Raw genomic sequence first — 19,987 nt, 5'->3', positions numbered from 1 at the left:
CCAAATGCCCATCAGCCGATGAACGGATAAACAAAATGTGACGCATCCACACAATAGAATGTTATTCAGTTACAAAAAGAAATGAAGTCCTGATGCATGCTACAACATGGATGATCCTTGAAAACATTATGCTAAGTCAAAGCCACCAGACACAAAAGACCACATATGGTATCATTTCATTTATATGAAATGTCCAGAATAGGTGTATCTATAGAGACAGAGTAGATGAATGTTGCATGGAGCCAGGTGGACTTGGGGGATGAGGAATCGCTTTAATGGGTACAGAGTTTCCTCTTGGAGTGATGAAAATGTTCTAAAAGTGATTGATGGTTGCACAACTTTGAATATACAACAAAAAAGTCATTGAATTGTGCATTTTAATCAAGACTCCCTGTTGCAACTGGCTTGTGAGAGCTTTACTTGGACACTTCAGTAAAATTAATTTGGAGACTCCTGATCATTCGAGTCTGCCTAATTTCAGGGCCTTCTGATTTAATACCAAGGGGGTAAGATGCATTATGTTTCATCCATGTGCCACGCATGGTGACAGTGTGGGGATGCTTCTGAGAGGATGCGGTATGAGATCCATAGCATTTCAGATTGTTCTTGTACTTACTTTGTCTTTTTAAAAATCAGTTTAAGAGAGAAAGGCGGAAGAAATGAAATAGAAAAGCAAAAAATACTGATTCAAAATACAGTTCCCATACTGAAAATATGTCTTAAAAATCTCTTTTAAAAAACTATCTTTGTGGAAATTGGCAGGTAATTTCTAAGTTGTTTCCTTAGGATTTGGAGTTGTTCTTCTCCATGCAGTGCCTGACACAGTAACATATAAATATGAGATGTTATAGCATATATCACTACTTCATTCCTTTCAATAGTTGAACCACATGAATGAACAACTAAATCTAACCAAATTTTGTAAACTGTTCATTATGATGGGCTAACTGACATGAAATTATTGTTTACCACTGTGCCTAGAACAATGCCTGGCATATAATAGGTGTTTAATAAACTTGTTACATGAATAGATTTTTGTGTTATCACTGTTCTTTTTCTGTTCTCTCTACCATTCATAGCCCAGTATTCCTATGTATACAAAATTAATTTTTGGCTGGGTACAGTGGCTCACGCCTGTAATCTCAACACTTTGGGAGGTGAAGGCAGGAGGATCATTTGAGCCTAGGAGTTTGAGAGCAGCCTGGGCATCTTGGCGAGACCTCATCTCTACTAAAAGTAAAAAAAAAAAAAAATTAGCCGGGCCATGGTGGTGTGCACCTGTGGTCCCAGCTCCTTGATATGGTGAAAGCGGGAGGATTGCTTGAGTCTAGAGTTTGAGGCTGCAGTAAGCCATGATCAAGTCACTGCACTCCAGCCTGGGTGGCAGAGCAAGACCTTGCCTAAAAAAAAAAAAAAAAAATTTTTTTTCTTTAAAGCTCAGATAGATGTAAGCATAATATCTCTTCATAGCAGCATTATTCACAATTGGGCAAAAAGTGGAAACAACCCAAGTGTCATCAGCTGACAAATGGATAAACAAAATGTGGTGTATCCCTACAATGGAATATGATTCCACCGCAAAAAGGAATGAGGAGCGGAACTGTGCTACAGCACAGCCTCCTTTAGAGCACAAGCATTCTAGCTCAGAGAAAAGTGAAAGCTGTAATCGTGCGTTGTGTGAGCACTTCCTTCGTCCCAGTGAACAATAATAATGTGTTCACAATATCAAGGAATGCAATGAAAGCTTTTCAAATAGAACTTAAGGTATAAGGAAGCTGCTCTTTGATAATTTCATATCAAAGAAAGCATTCAAAAAAGGAAGAAAGTAAAACCTTTCTTAGGGTAGTGCATGCATTAGCGGTTAGAATTAAATATCTTTATTTCACCAAACTCCCTTGATCACATAATAACTAGGATCCATGATATCAACAAAAGCTACCTTTGAACTATGGCATTATTCTATTATATTAACTGACTTAAGGAACTCTCCACACAAATAGAATTCCCATTTACTTACAATTTTATTCATGTGACAACAATTAAGTGCATGGGATGCTCGTATTTCTCCTTCTATTCGATATTTGTGAAAATGCAGTGTTCTGCATTATTTCTGTGAAGAAAGAATGAAAGATTCCTTATCCAGCTACTGAGGCAGGTAGTCATTGCTAAGAAAGAAACTGCTTTGCCATGACTTTCTGCCAGGATACATGCAGTGACTAAATATATCTTCTAAGATAGACAAGACTTAACAGATCGTTTTGCCAAAAAAGGAAATTTTTTATTAACCTCAATTGAACATGTTTAATGACATCCCAGATCTCTTTTAAAATAGGAGACTCAACAGAGGTGAACACAGATGCAAAGGTCAGTTTCTCATTCCAGCTCTTCCTTTGAAACATAGTGTGACCTGAGCAAATCCGTGTGTTTGGTATCTGGGGCACCCCCTCTGAGAAAGCTCTTTATCTAGGAGTCCTCAGACTTCCCTTTGTTACCCTTTGTTGACCACATGCTTCTCATAGTTAGCGTTCTTCCCTGGAATGATCTACAGGAGACCTGGTGGACGTATTCGGGAATGCTGTGACAGATTCAGTCATGTACACAGTCATAGCTGCAGAGAAGAGGAAGCACCCGGAGGCCTCCAGTGAGCAAGAGCCGTGTTGAATGCACTTTGTCCTTCTTTCTTTGATTTAGTTCACGTAAATGACATTGAGGAATTTTCTTTTTCTTTTTTTTTTTTTTTTTTGAGACACAGTCTCACTCTGTCGCCCAGACTGGAGTCAGTGCTACGATCACAGCTCACTGCTGCCTGGACCTCCCAGGCTCAAGTGACCTCCCACCTCAGCCACCTGAGTAGCCAAGATCACAGATGTGCACCACGATGCCCAGCTAATTTTTTGTATTTTTAGTAGAGAGACGAGGTTTCGCCGTGTTGCCCAGGCTGGTCTTGAACTCCTGGGCTCAAGCAACCTGCCCACCTCGGCCTCCCAAAGTGTTGGGATTACAGGCATGAACCACCGCACCCAGGCTTCATCAGCTTTCAATTCTCTTTTAACCCCTAAACTAATCTTAAAATACACTTTCTCCTACAAATATGTTAAGATTTACTATGAAGTATTGTTTTTCAGATGCCAGTCATGGCTACAGTTTATTATATTTAGGGCAAGGTTAATCATGATTATTTGAAGACAGCTTTGTGGTTCCCGGAAAAGATATACCTGCTAGGGCCGGGCACGGTGGCCTGTAATCCCAGCACTTTCGGAGGCCAAGGTGGGCAGATCGCCTGGGGTCAGGAGTTCAAGACCAGCCTGGCCAACATGGTGAAACCCTGCCTTTACTAAAACTACAAAAATTAGCCAGGCATGGTGACGCATGCTGTAATCCCAGCTACTCGGGAGGCTAAGGCAGGAGAATCGCTTGAAGCTGGGAGGCAGAGGTTGCAGTGAGCCAATATCCTGCCACTGCACTTCAGCCTGGGCAACAGAATAAGAGTCTGTCTCAAAAAAAAAAAAAAAGAAAGAAAGAAAGAAATACCTGCTAGAATTCCTCATTCATCAAATTTATGGCGGAAGCTCTGTGAGCACCTCTGCTTCCCAATTGCGGGGATCCTTCCATGAGAAGAAATTCTGGGGAAGATAAAAACCTCTGCTTTGTGGAATGTTACAAATGCATCAGGTTTGCATAGGGAATTACTTACCGATAGGTAATTCCCCCATACTGTTCATCCTCTAGCCTGAAACTCAGTAAGTGTTTGTGGAATATACGTATGAACTGGAAGATTGTAGCCCAACTCCATCAAATAACGAAAGAAAACATATGTTATATTTTAGTTCAGATTTTTTTTTTTTTTGAGACGGAGTTTCGCTGTTGTTGCCCAGGCTGAAGTGCAATGGCGCAATGTCGACTCACCTCAACCTTCGCCTCCCGGGTTCAAGCAATTCTCCTGCCTCAGCCTCCCAAGTAGCTGGGATTACAGGCATGTGCTATCATGCCCAGTTAATTTTGTATGTTTTTTTTTTTTAGTAGAGACAGGGTTTCTCCATGTTGGTCAGGCTGGTCTCGAATTCCCGACCTCAGGTGATACACCTGCCTTGGCCTCCCAAATTGCTGGGATTACAGGCATGAGCCACCGCGCTCGGCCTAGTTCAGATATCTTATATCTAATGACTTGGTTTAGTGCTCCCCAGCCTTTTTGGCACCAGGGACTGGTTTCGTGGAAAACTATTTTTCCATGGACCGTGGTGGGGTGGATGGTTTCAAGATGAATCCAGTGCATTACGTTTACTGTGCTCTTCTATTACGATTACGTTGTAATATATAATGAAATAATTATATAACTCACCATAATGTAGAATCAGTGGGACCCCTGAGCTTGTTTTCCTGCAACTAGATGGTCCCATCTGGGGGTGATGGGAGACAGTGACAGATCATCAGGCATTCGATTCTCATAAGGAGCATGCAACCTAGATCCCTCACATGCAAAGTTTACAATAGGGTTCGTGCTCCTATGAGAATCTAATGCCATTGCTGATATGACAGGAGGTGGAGCTCAAGTGGTAATGCGATTGATGGGGAACAGCTGTAAATACAGATGACGTTTTGCTTGCTGGCTGGCACTCACCTCCTGCTGTGTGGCCTGGTTCACACAGCATGAGAATGTGGCCTAGGGTTTGGAGACCCCTGACTTAGTTCATACTCATTGTAAAGTTAGCACTTCTTTTAAAAACATTCATCTTTGGCCTCCTTTCGACTGTTGACTATTTGAGTGTTGACTGTTTCACTGTTGAGTGACTTTAGGGTGTTGACTGTTTCAGAAGAAACTGAATGCTATTATGGTACATTATAAAGGTACAAAAGTGATACGTATTCTGCTTTGTTAGAGGATTTTTCACATTCTAAAGAGGTGTTAAGGCCAGGCACAGTGGCTCATGCCTGTAATCTCAACATGTTGGGAGGCCAAGGTGAAAAGATCCCTTGAGCCCAGGAGTTTGAGGCTACATTGGACTATGATTGTGCCACTGTACTGCAGCTGAACAACAAAGCAAGACCCCGTCGCTAAAAAAAAAAGAAAAAAGGGGCTGGGTGTGGTGGCTCACGCCTGTAATCCTAGCACTTTGGGAGGCCAAGGTGGGTGGGTCACCTGAGGTCAGGAGTTCAAGACCAGCCTGACCAATATGGTTTCACCTACTAAAAATAGAAAATATGTAAAATTTTTTACTACTAAAAATACAAAAATTAGCCGAGAGTGGTGGTGCACACCTGTAATCCCAGCTACTTAGGAGGCTGAGGCAGGAGAATCACTTGAAGTGGGGAGGTGGAGGTTGCAGTGAGCTGAGATCGCACCACTGCACTCCAGCCTGGGTGACAAAGCAAGACTCTGTCTCAAAAATAAATAAATAGATAAGAAGAAAAGAAAAAAAGGAAAGAAATAAAGGATGTTAAAAATAAATTATTTCTAGTAGGACTCACCAAGTTAAGTTATATTTGATTTCTAATACCATTTTGCTTCCTAACGAAAGACACTAGCTTAAACTAACAAAATCCTTATGTAACCAGGCACAGTGGCTCACACCTGTAATCCCAGCACTTTGGGAGGCCGAGGTGGGCAGATCACCTGAGGTCGGGAGTTTGAGACCAGACTGACTAACATGGATAAACCCCATCTCTACTAAAAATACAAAATTAGCAGGGCGTGGTGGTGCATGCCTGTAATCCCAGCTACTTGGGAGGCTGAGGCAGGAGAATCGCTTGAACCTGGGAGGCAGAGGTTTCAGTGAGCCGAGATTGTGCCATTGCACTCCAACCTGGGCAATGGGAGTGAAACTCCATCTCAAAAAAAAAAACAAAACTTTATGTTTTGGCCGAAAAGTTTAATTGCAGTTATTCCTTGACGAAAAGAAATGGCCAAGATTAGCCTTCCATGGACACTAATGGCTAATGACTCCTTACTTTACATGAAGTGTGTGGGTTAGACTAGAATTGAAGGGATTTTAAATTGAAAGGTTCTCAGGGCCGGGCACAGTGGCTCACGCCTGTAATCCCAGCACTTTGAGAGGCCGAGGCAGGCAGATCACCTGAGGTCAGGAGTTTGAGGCCAGCCTGGCCAACACAGTGAAACCCTGTCTCTACTAAAAATGCAAAAATTAGCTGGGCGTGGTGGCGGGCGCCTGTAGTCCCAGCTACTCAGGAGGCTGAGGCAGGAGAATCGCTTGAACCCGGGAGGCAGAGGTTGCAGTGAGCCGAGATCACACCACTGCACTCCAACCTGGGTGACAAGAGCGAGACTCTATCTCAAAATAAATAAATAAATAAATAAATAGAAATGTTATCAGGATACATGGTTCCTGGAACCAGTGCTCTCCATTCTGTGGCCATGGCCGTTTTAAATCACTTGTGCCTTAAACTTAACCTAATTGAGACATGATGCTAAGTAAAAGCTGGGTCTAAGGCAGATCAATCACAGCATCAGTTAAGGGTATGAGTGAGTCAGCTGCACACACATGTCCCTGGGAACAGCAATGAAGAAGAAAAATGCTTTTTCCCTCCACCACCATCTACCAATACTCAATGCAAACTAGCCCTGGGAAGAGCTCCTGACTTCTCACAATCTGTTCCCATCATGAACAGAAGGTGCTCCCCGAGGAGGACGAGAGAAGATTTTAATGTGCAACAAAATTAACTGGCCAATTTGTACATTTGCTATTTTTATTTTTTATTTATTTTTTGATTTATTTTATTTTATTTTATTTGAGATGGAGTTTCACTCTTGTTGCCCAGGCTGGAGTGCAATGATGTGATCTTGGCTCACTGCAACCTCCGCCTCCTGGGTTCAAGCGGTTCTCCTGCCTCAGCCTCCCAAGTAGCTGGGACTACAGGCATGTGCCACCACACCCGGCTGATTTTTGTATTTTTAGTAAAGACAGGGTTTCACCATGTTAGCCAGGCTGGTCTCAATCTCCTGACCTTGTGATCCGCCCACCTCAGCCTCCCAAAGTGCTGGGATTACAGATGTAAGCCACCACGCCCAGCCTCGCTATTTTTAACTTATAGATTGTAAGCTTAATGTTCAGATTAAACATAAAAATTATGTAAGAACAACTGGCTTCCATATTCCTTCAGAGGTGGGATTTGTACCGTATTACGCCAGATGCAATCCTGTCCTTCTATCTTCAGGTTTGTTATAGTAAAATCATTTTCCATCCAGAAGCATGTTTTCAGAATAAACTGTGTTTCCCAGTAGTCAACCAGACAGCTGTGAGATATGGCAAAATGCTGTGTGCAGGAGAGTACACTTTTCTTGAAAAAAAAAAAAAAGTAGCATAATAAAGACTGCTAACAAATAATAAGAACACAGATTGGAAAGAGGAATATATCGTGTGTTTCATAGACCTAACAATATTTCACGTGTTTGGTTCCCTGCCATATTGCTTGAGTTCGTACGTTAGTTTGTAGGAACCTGACCAAAGGAGTAGATTTTCCTCCTACAAAATGCTCTCCAACTAGAGGAGTCAGAGAGAAATGGGCCCAGTTGAGGCAGAGGTAGCTTGCGCCACTCCGGGTAACAGAGTGACACCCTGAAGGAAAGAAATCAAGGAAGGAAGGGAGGGAGGGAGAGAGGGAAGGAAGGAAGAGAAAAGAGAGAGAGAGAGAGAAAGAGAGAGGGAGGGAGAGGGGGAGAGAGACAGAGAGAGAAGGGGCCCAGTCAGCCTTCTCAGTTTTGCTGTGTCAGCTCTATATGGTCTTCACAATATTTGCAAATATCCAATACAAACTGCCAGGAAAACGCCACTTAAATAACACATTCTTTTCTCTTAGTAAGTCTTGTTTCAGGGATTTTTTAAGTTAAGCGGTTTTGAGTGGCCCTCTCTGGTGATCTGACCTGATGAGGGATTATTACCCACTGTTAGATCATAGGCCTTATTTTTCCAGCTTTATAAATGAGGAAATTGAGGCCAGAAAAGAGAGGCATCCCGTACCAGCCTTAGAGGGACAGGTGTGTTGAGATTTCATTTTCAGCTTCTCAAAGTGGTAAGTTGTTCAGTGTAAAGAAGGAGGAGGAGAATCACTGTGTTGCTAAATGAGTGAATACCAACTTCGACTAACATGGAACTTAGGTTTCTCATAACAGTATTAACTCACCACATCACCAAGAGGAATAATAAACCGTGCATTTAAACTGCAGATGGAGGAATGCAGAATTCTGTTTACATGCTGCTGTTCTATTTCCTTCTAACTCTTTCTTATTTTTATTTTTAAATCGACATCATTTATATATATATAAATATATATAAATATATAAATATAAATATATATATAAATATACACACACACACACACACACACACAGACTCACTCTGTCAGCCAGGCTGGAATACAGTGGCATGATTATAGCTCACTATAGTCTCGAACTCCTGGACACAGAGATCCTCCCACCTCAGCATCCCAAGTAGCTGGGACTACAGGCACATGCTACCATGCCCAGCTAATTTTTATTTTTTATTTTTTGTAGAGACCAGGTCTTGCCATCTTGTCCAGGCTGTTGTTAACATATTTTGTGGGACAGTGACTTTGGTTTTGTTTTGTTGTTGTTGTTTTTGAGACAGGATCTTGTTCTGTCACCCCGAATGGAGTGCAGTGGGACAATCATAGCCCACTGCAACCTCAAACTCCTGGGCCACCTCATCTTCCCAGAGTGTTGTGATTACAGGCATCGGCCATCACACCCAGCCCTGGACAGTGACTTTGAAATTTCCCAAGGCTTGAGGAGTCTCAGCGTTTTTAATTCTAGCTGTGTTCCCAAATAAAAAGGTGATGCAGAGGAAAATATATATACATACATTTAATACATGTGTAATAAATTAATATTATATATGTATGTAATGTATAATATATATATACATATATGTAATGTATTCCTCAAAATGGCCACCAAGTGAATATGTATCCAATGCCATTTCCTTTGGCTACATTCATATATTCCTACATTCCACAGAAATTTATTGGGTATCTGTTTTCCAGAGGTTGAATAGTACCAGGTGTAGGTAGTCAACCAAAGGTCACCATGCCACATCTAATAGGAAAGCCTGCTGCTCAGCAAACACAAATATATGCAAAAAATGCAAACTGTGATAAGTAGGAGGAGCCCTTAGTTTGAGATATAACATTTCAAAATCACCAGAAACATACTGATGAGAATCCAGAAATAGTTTAACTCACAAGAGAAAGTTATTTTTCACATCTTTTATTTTCTTTTTTTCTTTTTTGAGTGACTTCAGACTTAGCAAATGATTCTTTTCCAGTGAAGTAAAACTGAATGTCCTGCTTAAATATTTTCATTTTAACCACTTGTATTATTTCAAAGTAAGGAAAGAAATCAGCCAGATGTGCCAAATGATAGCATATTTTTCTTCCCCATTTCATGATAAAAATAATTAACTGGTTTGACCCGCAGCTTTCTAGAAATGTCTGCACTTTAATCAAAAATTTCTTTTTTTTCACTAAGAAAATTTGGCTATGGGACTTGCAAGGTTTCAATGTTAATGTGGTAGTTGCTAAACAATTCCAGTCATTATAAACTGTATGTTCTGTTTTCACATCTGTATTGGGTCCAAAACATTTTCACGTACAATTAGCATGGTTGTAGGACCAAAACCTCCTTTAATAATAATCCCAAAATAATCTTCCTTTTGCTAGATACACAAAAAGAGAAAGCATACCAAGCTGAAACAGACCCTGAAGGTTGTCAACCTCAATGGAATATAAAGAATGGAAAAAACTTAGAGCCAGGGTAGATGCAGATTCAGATACCACGGTGGTCAGAGATAATTCTTCCAAATCCAACTCGAATGACAAGGTAGATGGAGGTGCCAGTAGTAAATGGGAATGAGCAGATTTGGGGGAAAGGACTGAGTTCAGTCACTTTGAGGAGTTGCCAATCAGTCTTGGACCACAGAGCGCCCAGCACCAAGGAGACAGCTGGGCATATGCGTTTGGAGCTCAGAAGCAAATCCCTCCGTGGGAATGTGAACATGAGAGCAGTTACCTATGGATCCTATTGAACACCGTGGAAATGGCTGGGATGTTGATAAAAGAAAGAAGAGGGCAGGGCTGGGGAACTGTCAGGGAGAGGAGGAGAACAGCCTTCTCTTCAGAATTCTAGTCAGCCCTGGTCTCTCTGGGAAGATGGCTTCTGGAACTCCACCTATCCCTTCTCTCTAGCACAGAAAGTAGAGGTGTCATCATCCAAGGAATGTAGCTTCAGGTGATGGCAACTTCTTTTAGCAACCATACTTTTTCTTTTTTCTTTTTTTTTTTTTTTTGAGAAGGAGTCTCTCTCTGTCACCCAGGCTGGAGTTCACTGGCGTGATCTCAGCTCACTGCAACCTCCACCTTTCCAGTTCAAGCGATTCTCCTGCCTCAGCCTTCCAAGTGGCTGGGATTACAGGCATGTGCCACCACACCCAGCTAATTTTTGTATTTTTAGTAGAGACGGGCTTTCCCCACGTTGGCCAGGCTGGTCTTGAACCCCTGGTCTTGAATCCAAGCAATCCACCCACCTCAGCCCCCCAAAGTGCTAGGATTACATTCCTCAGCCACCATGCCCAGTCAACAACCACACTTTATAAAGTTCATATTAACTTTGCAGTCAATGCAACTCTGTCTTCTCAAAAAAACAGCTGGAAAGTCAACTTCTTTCTTTAGGCTACATGATGATCATTATTTTATTCTTATTAATTCATGTTCATTGGATTCCCCATTGCCTTATTACTGGTCCCAATACATCCATGGAATCCAGTTTCTAACACTTACCTAATGTGTGGGTTCAGGCAAGTTTCTTAGCTCTCTGTGCTTCCTTTTCATTACCTGTGAACTGGAGACATTTATAGTATCTACTTCATAGGGTTTGCGAAGCTGAAATGAGTTAATTTATGTAAAGTGCCCAGAACAATGTCTGGTGCATAAGTACTTTATTAATGTTAGTTGTCATTATCATCATCATCTATCGGAGTCTCTCATGATTATATTCCAAACCATCTCACCTAGTCAGAATTTGTCATTAAGAAAACTGGGCTGGGCACGGTGGCTCATACCTGTAATCCCAGCACTTTGAAATGCCAAGGTGGGCAGATCAACTGAGGTCAGGAGTTCGAGGCCAGCCTGACCAACATGGCGAAACCCCAGCTGTACTGAAAATGTAAAAATTAGCCAGTAGTGCTGGCGTGTGCCTGTAATCTCAGCTACTCGGGAGACTGAGGCAGGAGAATCTCTTGAACCCAGAAGGGGGAGGCTGCAGTGAGCCAAGATCACACTACTGCACTCCAGCCTGAGTGACAAAGCAAGATTTCATCTCAAAAAAAAAAAAAAGAAAGAAAAGAAAAAAGAAAACTATGGAGCATGACATGGAAGCTGGATAAGAAACTTGTTTGCAAACTCCAAGAAAAACCAGGACCTAAAAGAAGGGAAGAGTGGAATGGAGGGTGAGCAGAGTAGGGGGCCTAAGCTCTCTATATCCACTTTGAACAGATTTCTTCCCTTTTTTTTTCTTTCTTTTTTTTTTTTTTTGGTTGTTTATATTCCATTTCTAGAAAAGTTTCATTTGGAAAAAGGGTTCTACTGCTTTGCGGGGCAAAAAGGAACCATAGCTAAGCTGCTAACTAGGGTAACATCCTATCCCCTCTGAAATACAATTAAATTCAGCAACGCCATCTGGATTCAGTGGCTGCTGTGTGCAGAGCACCTGCTGGGCTGCATGGAGAGGGGAAGGAATCACTGTTGTCTGCATCCAAGTAGTTCACACTGTAACAGGGGACCTATACACACAGACCCCTTGCCAGGCAATGTGCCCTGTAGTATGGCCACACAGAGGAGGAGTCCTGGGGAGGCTCCATGGTGAAGGTGGCTTTTGAAGGACTGGCAGGGTGTCAATAGGCAGAGATGCATGGACACTAAAATCTAGGCAACAGGAACAGCATAGCCACAGGACCGGGCGTCAGTCACATTCTCCCCGCTGGCCAAATGACACAAATAATGCTCAAATTCTATGCTGCGGTTTGCTTTGACTGGCGGAGGTGGAGGGGCGCGGAAGACAAGGGAGCCAGCATGCTGCACAGCAGGTTTAGCCTCCATGCCCGGGGTTTGGAGCAAGAGAGTGAAAACATCAGAGCTATGTCTTCAGAAGGTCTTGTGTTGTGAAACTGACTGGCAAGCTATCACAGGAAGCTAAGCGAGGTGGTGGGCTGCTGGATTAAAATGATCTCTAAACAGAATTCGCTCTCAGGGTTCATTTTCAGCCTACCTCATTAGGGCAGATTCGGTCTTCTCACATTGTTATTGCTGTATCGGAGGAATCTTTCTAAAGAGAAAAGTGACAGCACACATTGCTGCCATTTGAAAGCCAGCATTTTTAAAGGGCGTAATACACAGTGACAGTTTTGATGTATGCCCGTGGGTGTGGGTCCTAATATCTCAACATACTCTGCCTGCATAATTTAAAATGACAGTTTAGCCTGTCAAACTTAAATGTGAGTGAAGTTCCTTGGATATTTATAAAACATCAAAAAGATAGAATGGTGTCAGCAAAAGATGGGTCTTTTTATTACTAAACCACGGGACGATTTTTGGATAATTGCTGGCAACTCACCTAGAAGCTGAACTTCCAGACAAAGTATAAATTTGGTGGTGCCACAGTTTTGAAGGTTATTTTCACCCAATGCAATAAAAGGATATTACAGAACTCTAGCACAAATTGTAGTCAAAGATGGAGACGCGTCAATGACCCATTTGTTTTTAATGTATTGTTTTAATGTTTTTGTTTTTCATGTATCCATGGTTTCCAGTTCCCCTGAGAAAGTGGAAATTACCCATGCTAATAAAGCAAGCGTTAGTGCGAAGACCTAGCTGATGTTTGGCTGGTTTTTAGCCCGCTAGGCAGTCACCCTTTATAAAGCCTGCCAAGTTTGGAGCGTGGGTAATTTTACACGCGGGTCTCCACAGATCCTGTCTACTTCGGTAGATTTATTACTAGGAAAGTGCGTGGGGGCACTAATTTTTGTGAATTGACTAATGCGTTAGAACTTTAAAAACCGGGTAGAACGCAGCGCAGGAAGCGAGCGTTCACCGCCGCATCGCCGGAGCGTCCAGCCAGAATCCCCCTGCCTGCGCGGCTCCTGGCGTCTTACGTCCCACAGGCCCCACGCCGGCGCCGTCCGTCCCGCAGGCCCCGCCTTTGGCGCTGGGCTCTGACGTCACCACCTGCGCCGCGCACAGTAGAAACAGGAAGTGGGACCAAAACAAAGGATCGGCGGCCGGGAGCGGACTTACCTTACCTTCTCTGCCTTCCGCGCGCTTCTCAGCCGGGCCGCCGACCCAAAGGAGCCGTCCGACTATGTCTAACATGGAGAAACACCTGTTCAACCTGAAGTTCGCGGCCAAAGAACTGAGTAGGAGTGCCAAAAAATGCGACAAGGAGGAAAAGGCCGAAAAGGCCAAAATTAAAAAGGCCATTCAGAAGGGCAACATGGAAGTTGCGAGGATACACGCCGAAAATGCCATCCGCCAGAAGAACCAGGCGGTGAATTTCTTGAGAATGAGTGCGCGAGTCGATGCAGTGGCTGCCAGGGTCCAGACGGCGGTGACCATGGGCAAGGTGACCAAGTCGATGGCTGGTGTGGTTAAGTCGATGGATGCGACATTGAAGACCATGAATCTGGAGAAGATTTCTGCTTTGATGGACAAATTCGAGCACCAGTTTGAGACTCTGGACGTCCAGACGCAGCAAATGGAAGACACGATGAGCAGCACGACGACGCTCACCACTCCCCAGAACCAAGTGGATATGCTGCTCCAGGAAATGGCAGATGAGGCGGGCCTCGACCTCAACATGGAGCTGCCGCAGGGCCAGACCGGCTCCGTGGGCACGAGCGTGGCTTCGGCGGAGCAGGATGAACTGTCTCAGAGACTGGCCCGCCTTCGGGATCAAGTGTGACGGCAGAACCCGCTCGAGGTTTCCTGGCCATAGCCACCCTTTGAAATGCTCTCTGTGTGTTAGAGAGATACTATACCCTAGAAACTCTGAACACGCCAGAATGCTGAAATGCCCTTCTACCTTTGGGTTTACAGCCCCCTCCAGATAAATTAAGAAATTCAGTATTTCTGCACTCTTAGCTGGATTCTAAAGTTCTGTATAGCTCGTAATGATGGTATTTTTATAGCAGGCTTTTAACAGAACTAGTTAATTTCGTGTATATGAATCTTTCTCGATGATCTGGTCAAAACTGTATTCAGTTTCCTGCCCAGAATGATCAGATTGAAGGTGGTTGGTTTTTATTATTTAGTGTGATTGATAGTATCTAGAATGGCAGGTGGTGCATAAAAGTTAAAGAGGGGAAAGATTACTTAGTTTGGTTATACAGTTATAAACACCATGCAGTGTATTCGGTGGACTGTGCTATTTCTGTTTATCCTTTGGGTTTTGGTTTTTGTTTTGTTTTTGCCTTCACAGTGAGACTGCAAATGATTGTTCTCATAACGTATATTATTAATAAATGTCCTATAATTTATACTGAAATTACCTTAGGATATTTTTGCATAATACTCTCTTACTGCTTACATTCTATAAATTTTTCATGTGATAATTGTCTTTGCGTAACTGGGAAAAATGCCGAATAACTTCCTTTATTATCTGGAAAAATTAAATTTGTTCATTTATATTTTCTACTTAATTGAGTTTTTAAAAAGACTTAGTGTGACATTTGACAGTGTCTTTCAAACGAACTTCTCTAACAAGTTTATAGTTATTTTCCTGTTTCAACACTATTAGACGTCTTATAAATTATGCTAATTAGCACGGCAGTCATGTTATACACTCTTAACATTGCCAAAGAACTGTTGATTCGTTTGAGAAAACCCTGGGACTGTGTGTGTGCAGGTTTTGTTTTGATTTTAACAACCAAAAATAGAAATAAAATTAGAACTGCGTTTTAAGTTCTAATTTGTATTTATTAATTTGTCCAAAGGCAAGAACTCTTGGAAATCCTTGAAAATATAAGCTGGAATGTTTTACTTAGCCATGCAAGTCATTTATGTATACATCCAGCCAGCTGGAAGTCTGAGAAGTAAAGAGGTAGGACTGGAAGGAAGGAGAAAGCTTGAGTCTTTAAGGCTAGAGCCCAGCTGTGCTGCCTGCCATCTTCTCAGGAATGGCAGTGCGTATTTTCTGGCTGAAAAGTAAAGCATGTAGCCACCGCTTTCTCATAGCCTCGAAACATGGAGAAAAGCAACTTGCTTTTGCCTTGGCAAGCATACTAACCTAAGTTAATTCAAGTTTTTTTTAACTTTCCTTCACTGGAAGATTTTTCCATAAGAGAATTCCATTGTTTCAGAAAATAATTATAGGGGCCCTTCCAAGTTCTTTGAAAGATTCATAACCAACTATTCACTATTATAACATGTTTCCCAGTGTAAATGAGTAAGAAAAAAAAGTGTAACAGGTGCGTGCAGATGAGGAGTGACCCTCATATTTAAGTTATTTTATATTTGACTGGACATTGTTCAGAAGTGTGCTTTAAGGGACACTTGTTGGTTGTCTGCCCAGCATCTCTCAAGAATATCCCTCTTAGAAGGTCATGTCTCCTGTCCTCCACATGGTTGTGCAGGGCCATGTGTGAAGACAGCATGAGTCTTAACCCCTCTTTTATTTTTGAGACAGAGTCTCGCTCTGTTGCCCAGGCTGGAGTGCTGTGGAGCGATCTCTGCTCACTGCAACCTCCACCTCCCGGGTTCAAGTGATTCTCCTGCCTCAGCCTCCCGAGTAGCTGGGATTACAGGTGTGCACCACCATACCCAGCTAGTTTTTTTGTATTTTTAGTAGAGACAGGGTTTCACTATGTTGGCCAGGCTGGTCTTGAACTCCTGACCTCAGGTGATCCGCCCACCTCAGCCTCCCAAAGTGCTGGGATTACAGGCATGAGCCACTGCACCTGGCCTTAACCCCTCTTTAGATTGGAAAAAATAATTACAACTTTAAAAATAGCTTAGTGTTGAACCCTTTGGTAAACTAAAGACCCTTTTATAATGCAAATATTCCCACCAAAATTAATATATTTTGTGAGATTAAACAATGCTTGTATATGCTTGAACTTTCTTAAAATATGCTCATGTCATACTATTATGAATGTACATTTTTATGAGTCATAAATATTATTTTCAAAAGCACTACAGGCCCATGAATTATTTCCTCACTTTTGCAGTTGATTACTGAAATGTAAATCACAAGAATTTGTCAATTAAATCATTTTAAACTGCATGTTATTGGATGTGAGTGTGCATCCTGTTTTAAAAAATACTTAAGAAAAAAGAATTGCGGGGCACAGTGGCTCACGCCTGTAATCCCAGCACTTTGGGAGGCTGAGGTGGGCAGATCACCTGAGGTCAGGAGTTTGAGACTAGCCTGACCAACATGGAGAAACCCCGCCTCTACTAAAAATATGAAATTAGCTGGGCGTGGTGCTGCACACCTGTAATCTCAGCTACTCAGGAGGCTGAGGCAGGAGAATTGCTTGAACCTGGGAGGTGGAGGTTGAGGTGAGCCAAGATTGCGCCATTGCACTCTAGCCTGCGCAACAAGGATGAAACTCAGTCTCAAAAAAAGGGAAAAAAAAATTCTGAGGTAGATTTGGGTCAGAAAGCATGATATTTTTCCAAATTCACCCTCAGTCTTAGCACTTAAATTTTTGTTTGGTTAGTATGGCTTTTTCTTGCGTATTTCTAGGATCCCTGGCTTATTTTTGTTGTTGCTGTTTTGAGACGGAGTCTCACTCTGTCGCCCAGGCTGGAGTGCCACCACGATCTCGGCTCACTGCTGCCTCCACCTCCCAGGTTCTAGCGATCCTCCTGCCTCAGCCCCCTGAGTAGCTGGGACTACAGATGTGCACCAACACACCTGGCTAATTTTTGTTTTTGTTGTTGTTGTTGTTGTTTTAGTAGAGTCGGGGTTTCACCATGTTGACCAGGCTTGTCTCGGACTCCTGACCCTCAAGTGATCCTCCTGCCTCGGCCTCCCAAAGTGCTGGGATTACAGGCGTGAGCCACTGCGTCCGGCCCCCTGGCTTCTTCACTATAATTGTTTCTTCATGACTACAAGATTCTTTTTCACATTGAAACTTCCCTACACCAAAGATGGATATAATTTACAAAAGTATCCAACTGAAACACATCAGGGAACGAGTTAACTAGTTAATCTTCCATTTAACTACTAGTTATATTTCTTCCTTTCATTTTTCCGCCTTCAAGTGCACAATTTCTAACATGGATTTAGGATTGAAAGAAAAAAGGTAGACTGGATTAATACACAAAATACTTTCCTCTACTTTTAGTTTATTTCAGTTCAGGAACCCAGATGATACTGTGTGTGCTGCTGGAGAATTTTCTTACTAAAGCTGTTTCTTGCTGAAGGAATGCCAATGTATCTAGATGCCTTTTAAATACAGGCAGACCATGAGGTTTGGACACTGTGTGCCTGCCCTGCTCTCTTTGATTTGTAAAAGACTGCTGGGCCAGGCGCAGTGGCTCACGCCTGTAATCCCAACACTTTGGGAGGCCGAGGCAGGCAGATCATCTGAGGTTGGAAGTTCGAGACCAGCCTGACCAACATGAAGAAACCCCGTCTCTACTAAAAATACAAAATTAGCCGGGCATGGTGGCACATGCCTGTAATCCCAGCTACTTGGGAGGCTGAGGCAGGAGAATCGCTTAAACCCGGGAGGTGGAGGTTGCGGTGAGCCGAGATCGCGCCATTGCACTCCAGCCTGGGCAACAAGAGCGAAACTCCATCTCAAAAAAAAAAAAAAAAAAAGTGCTGAAAATAAACACCAGTCTGATAAGAGAACCTTATTAACTGAGCATAGTATCAGCATCAGCTGGCCAAGCACACTATAAAGCAGAAGGGAGGGACTTCCTCTGCAAAAACACAACATCCTCTCGGCAATTCTGTAGCCAAAGTCCAAAGCTCAAGATCTTTGTAGCAAAAAGCTGCAAGCCAGTGGACACTAAGGAAACTGATGAACAGACCCCTGTTTTTGTTTTTGTGTTGAATCAACGGACTGGAATTAGCAAAATGCTATCTGGTTTACCTAGGTTTGTTTTTTTACACTAGATTGCAAATTCCGTAGGGAGCCCGGGCCAGGCAATGTCTGTCATAGTGTCAATCTCTGGGCCTGGTGTGGCGCCTCCCACAGTGGGCTCCTTGCACTGCATAGCGAACGTGTGCCTGGCCTGGGTGGTCACTCCTGATAGTGCCTCGAGCTTTCTGATGACAGCAGACAGGCAGGTAAAGCAGGCACCCTAAGCGCACAGAGTCCCAAGTATGGACACTCAAGAGCTGTGTCCTCTTCCTTCACAGCATTTGTCCACAATGAAATGTTTGCCTCTGTTCTTCAGGGTTTGTACATCCTCTCCCTGCTGAGAAATGCCAGGACAAACAATTCAGCAGTGTTTACTCAAAATGACAATACAGGTGGGGCGTGGTGGCTCACACCTGTAATCCCAGCACTTTGGGAGGCCGAGGTGGGCAGATCACCTGAGGTCAGGAGTTCGAGACCAGCCTGGCCAACATGGTGAAACCCCGTCTCTACTAAAAATGCAAAAAAATAATTAGCCAGGCATGATGGTGCACACCTGTAATCCCAGCTACTTCGGGAGGCTGAGACAGGAGACTCCCTTGAACCCAGGAGGCGGAAGTTGCTGTGAGCCATGATTGTGCCACTGCACTCCAGCCTGGGTGACAGAATGGGACTGTCTCAAAAAAATAAAAATAAATAATTTTTTAAATTTAAAAACGTTTTAAATGACAATCCAGGGAAAGATTTAGTCCAAAACATGCAGGCCATGTGGGGCTTCTTTCTAGAGATGAGAACATGCTTCTGCCCTTAAATGATATTCAGTACAGATAGGTAGATAAAACATACAAAGAAAAAGAAAAATGGACAAGGCGTACCCAGATGTTAAAAAAAAAAATCAAGAACACTTAAGATCAGGACTGTTTACGCAGTTTATGTTATTTTATACCTCAACCTTTAAAAAGGATTAAATCACAGTATAAGGCAGCATGCCATGCTCACCAAATTGTGAAACAGTAAGTGCCGGAGGAAAGGGATATTGTGCTGTGTCATGGCAGTTAGAAGTGGCTTCCCAGAGCCAGCAGGGTTTAATCTCAGGTTTCAAAGGGGGAAAAAAAGCAGGAATGACACAGGATCTGAGAGGCCAAAAACTACAGGGAGTTTTGACTGGAGTGGAGGGTTCACGTGATGTTAAAAGAGACTGAAGGGGAGACTGGACAGACTGCAAAGGGCTGGAGGCCACATTAAAAGTGTGGACTTTACCCCATGGGAAGGAGGAAGCGCAGGAGTCATGAGAAATGATGGTTCAGGCAGAGATTAGAGCATAAAGCAGGGAGGTGGGGAAAGCCAAGAGGAACACACTCTTGGATGACGAGTCACCATGAATCGCTGATCACCTGGGACATGGTTCAGCTGCACATGCTGACGCAGTGGGTCTGCCAGTGACGCCGATATGCTGCGAGTCTGGGAACTCCTTTTAAGGAGCAGGGAATCTTAACTCTGGCTGTGCATTACAACTGCCTGGTACTTTGTCACCATGTGAGTAATGTTTTTCTCCACCAGTACGAACTCCTGGGCTCCAGTGATCCTGCTGCCTCAGCCTCCTGAGTATCTGGGATCCATCTATATTTTTATGTCTTGTAGATAAATATCATGAGTCAAATTTCATTAACATTGGGAAAAGTTTTTTACTTGCCTTGACAGATTTCCAATTGCTATATGTTTTCACACACAAAAAATTTTAAATACATGGAAATTTAGTTGGTACTTTTTTTCTCAGATGCAGTAGTTTGATTACAAAGGCATTTAACAGAATAGTTTTCATCTTTTCATGACTCTCCTTGTTCCTCCTCATGATCAATTCCATGGCCATAAGA

The 19,987-nt window shown here is 42.9% G+C and overlaps 2 protein-coding genes across 3 annotated transcripts in view; both read left to right on the top strand.

Moving 5' to 3' along the window:
* GNAL (G protein subunit alpha L) overlaps window positions 1–19,987 on the top strand; it is a 195,374-nt gene that overhangs the window by 147,352 nt on the left and 28,035 nt on the right. The window lies entirely within an intron of this gene.
* Window positions 11,292–16,209, top strand: CHMP1B (charged multivesicular body protein 1B). The gene has a single exon (XM_003811701.7). The coding sequence runs from the start codon at window positions 13,382–13,384 to the stop codon at window positions 13,979–13,981; it is 600 nt and encodes a 199-aa protein (XP_003811749.1). The 5' UTR covers window positions 11,292–13,381; the 3' UTR covers window positions 13,982–16,209.

Source organism: Pan paniscus, chromosome 17, assembly GCF_029289425.2.
Source record: "Pan paniscus chromosome 17, NHGRI_mPanPan1-v2.0_pri, whole genome shotgun sequence".
Taxonomy (NCBI): Eukaryota; Metazoa; Chordata; class Mammalia; order Primates; family Hominidae; genus Pan; species Pan paniscus.
The sequence above is the reverse complement of the archived record's forward strand: the minus strand, read 5'-3'. Positions and strand labels throughout refer to the sequence as shown.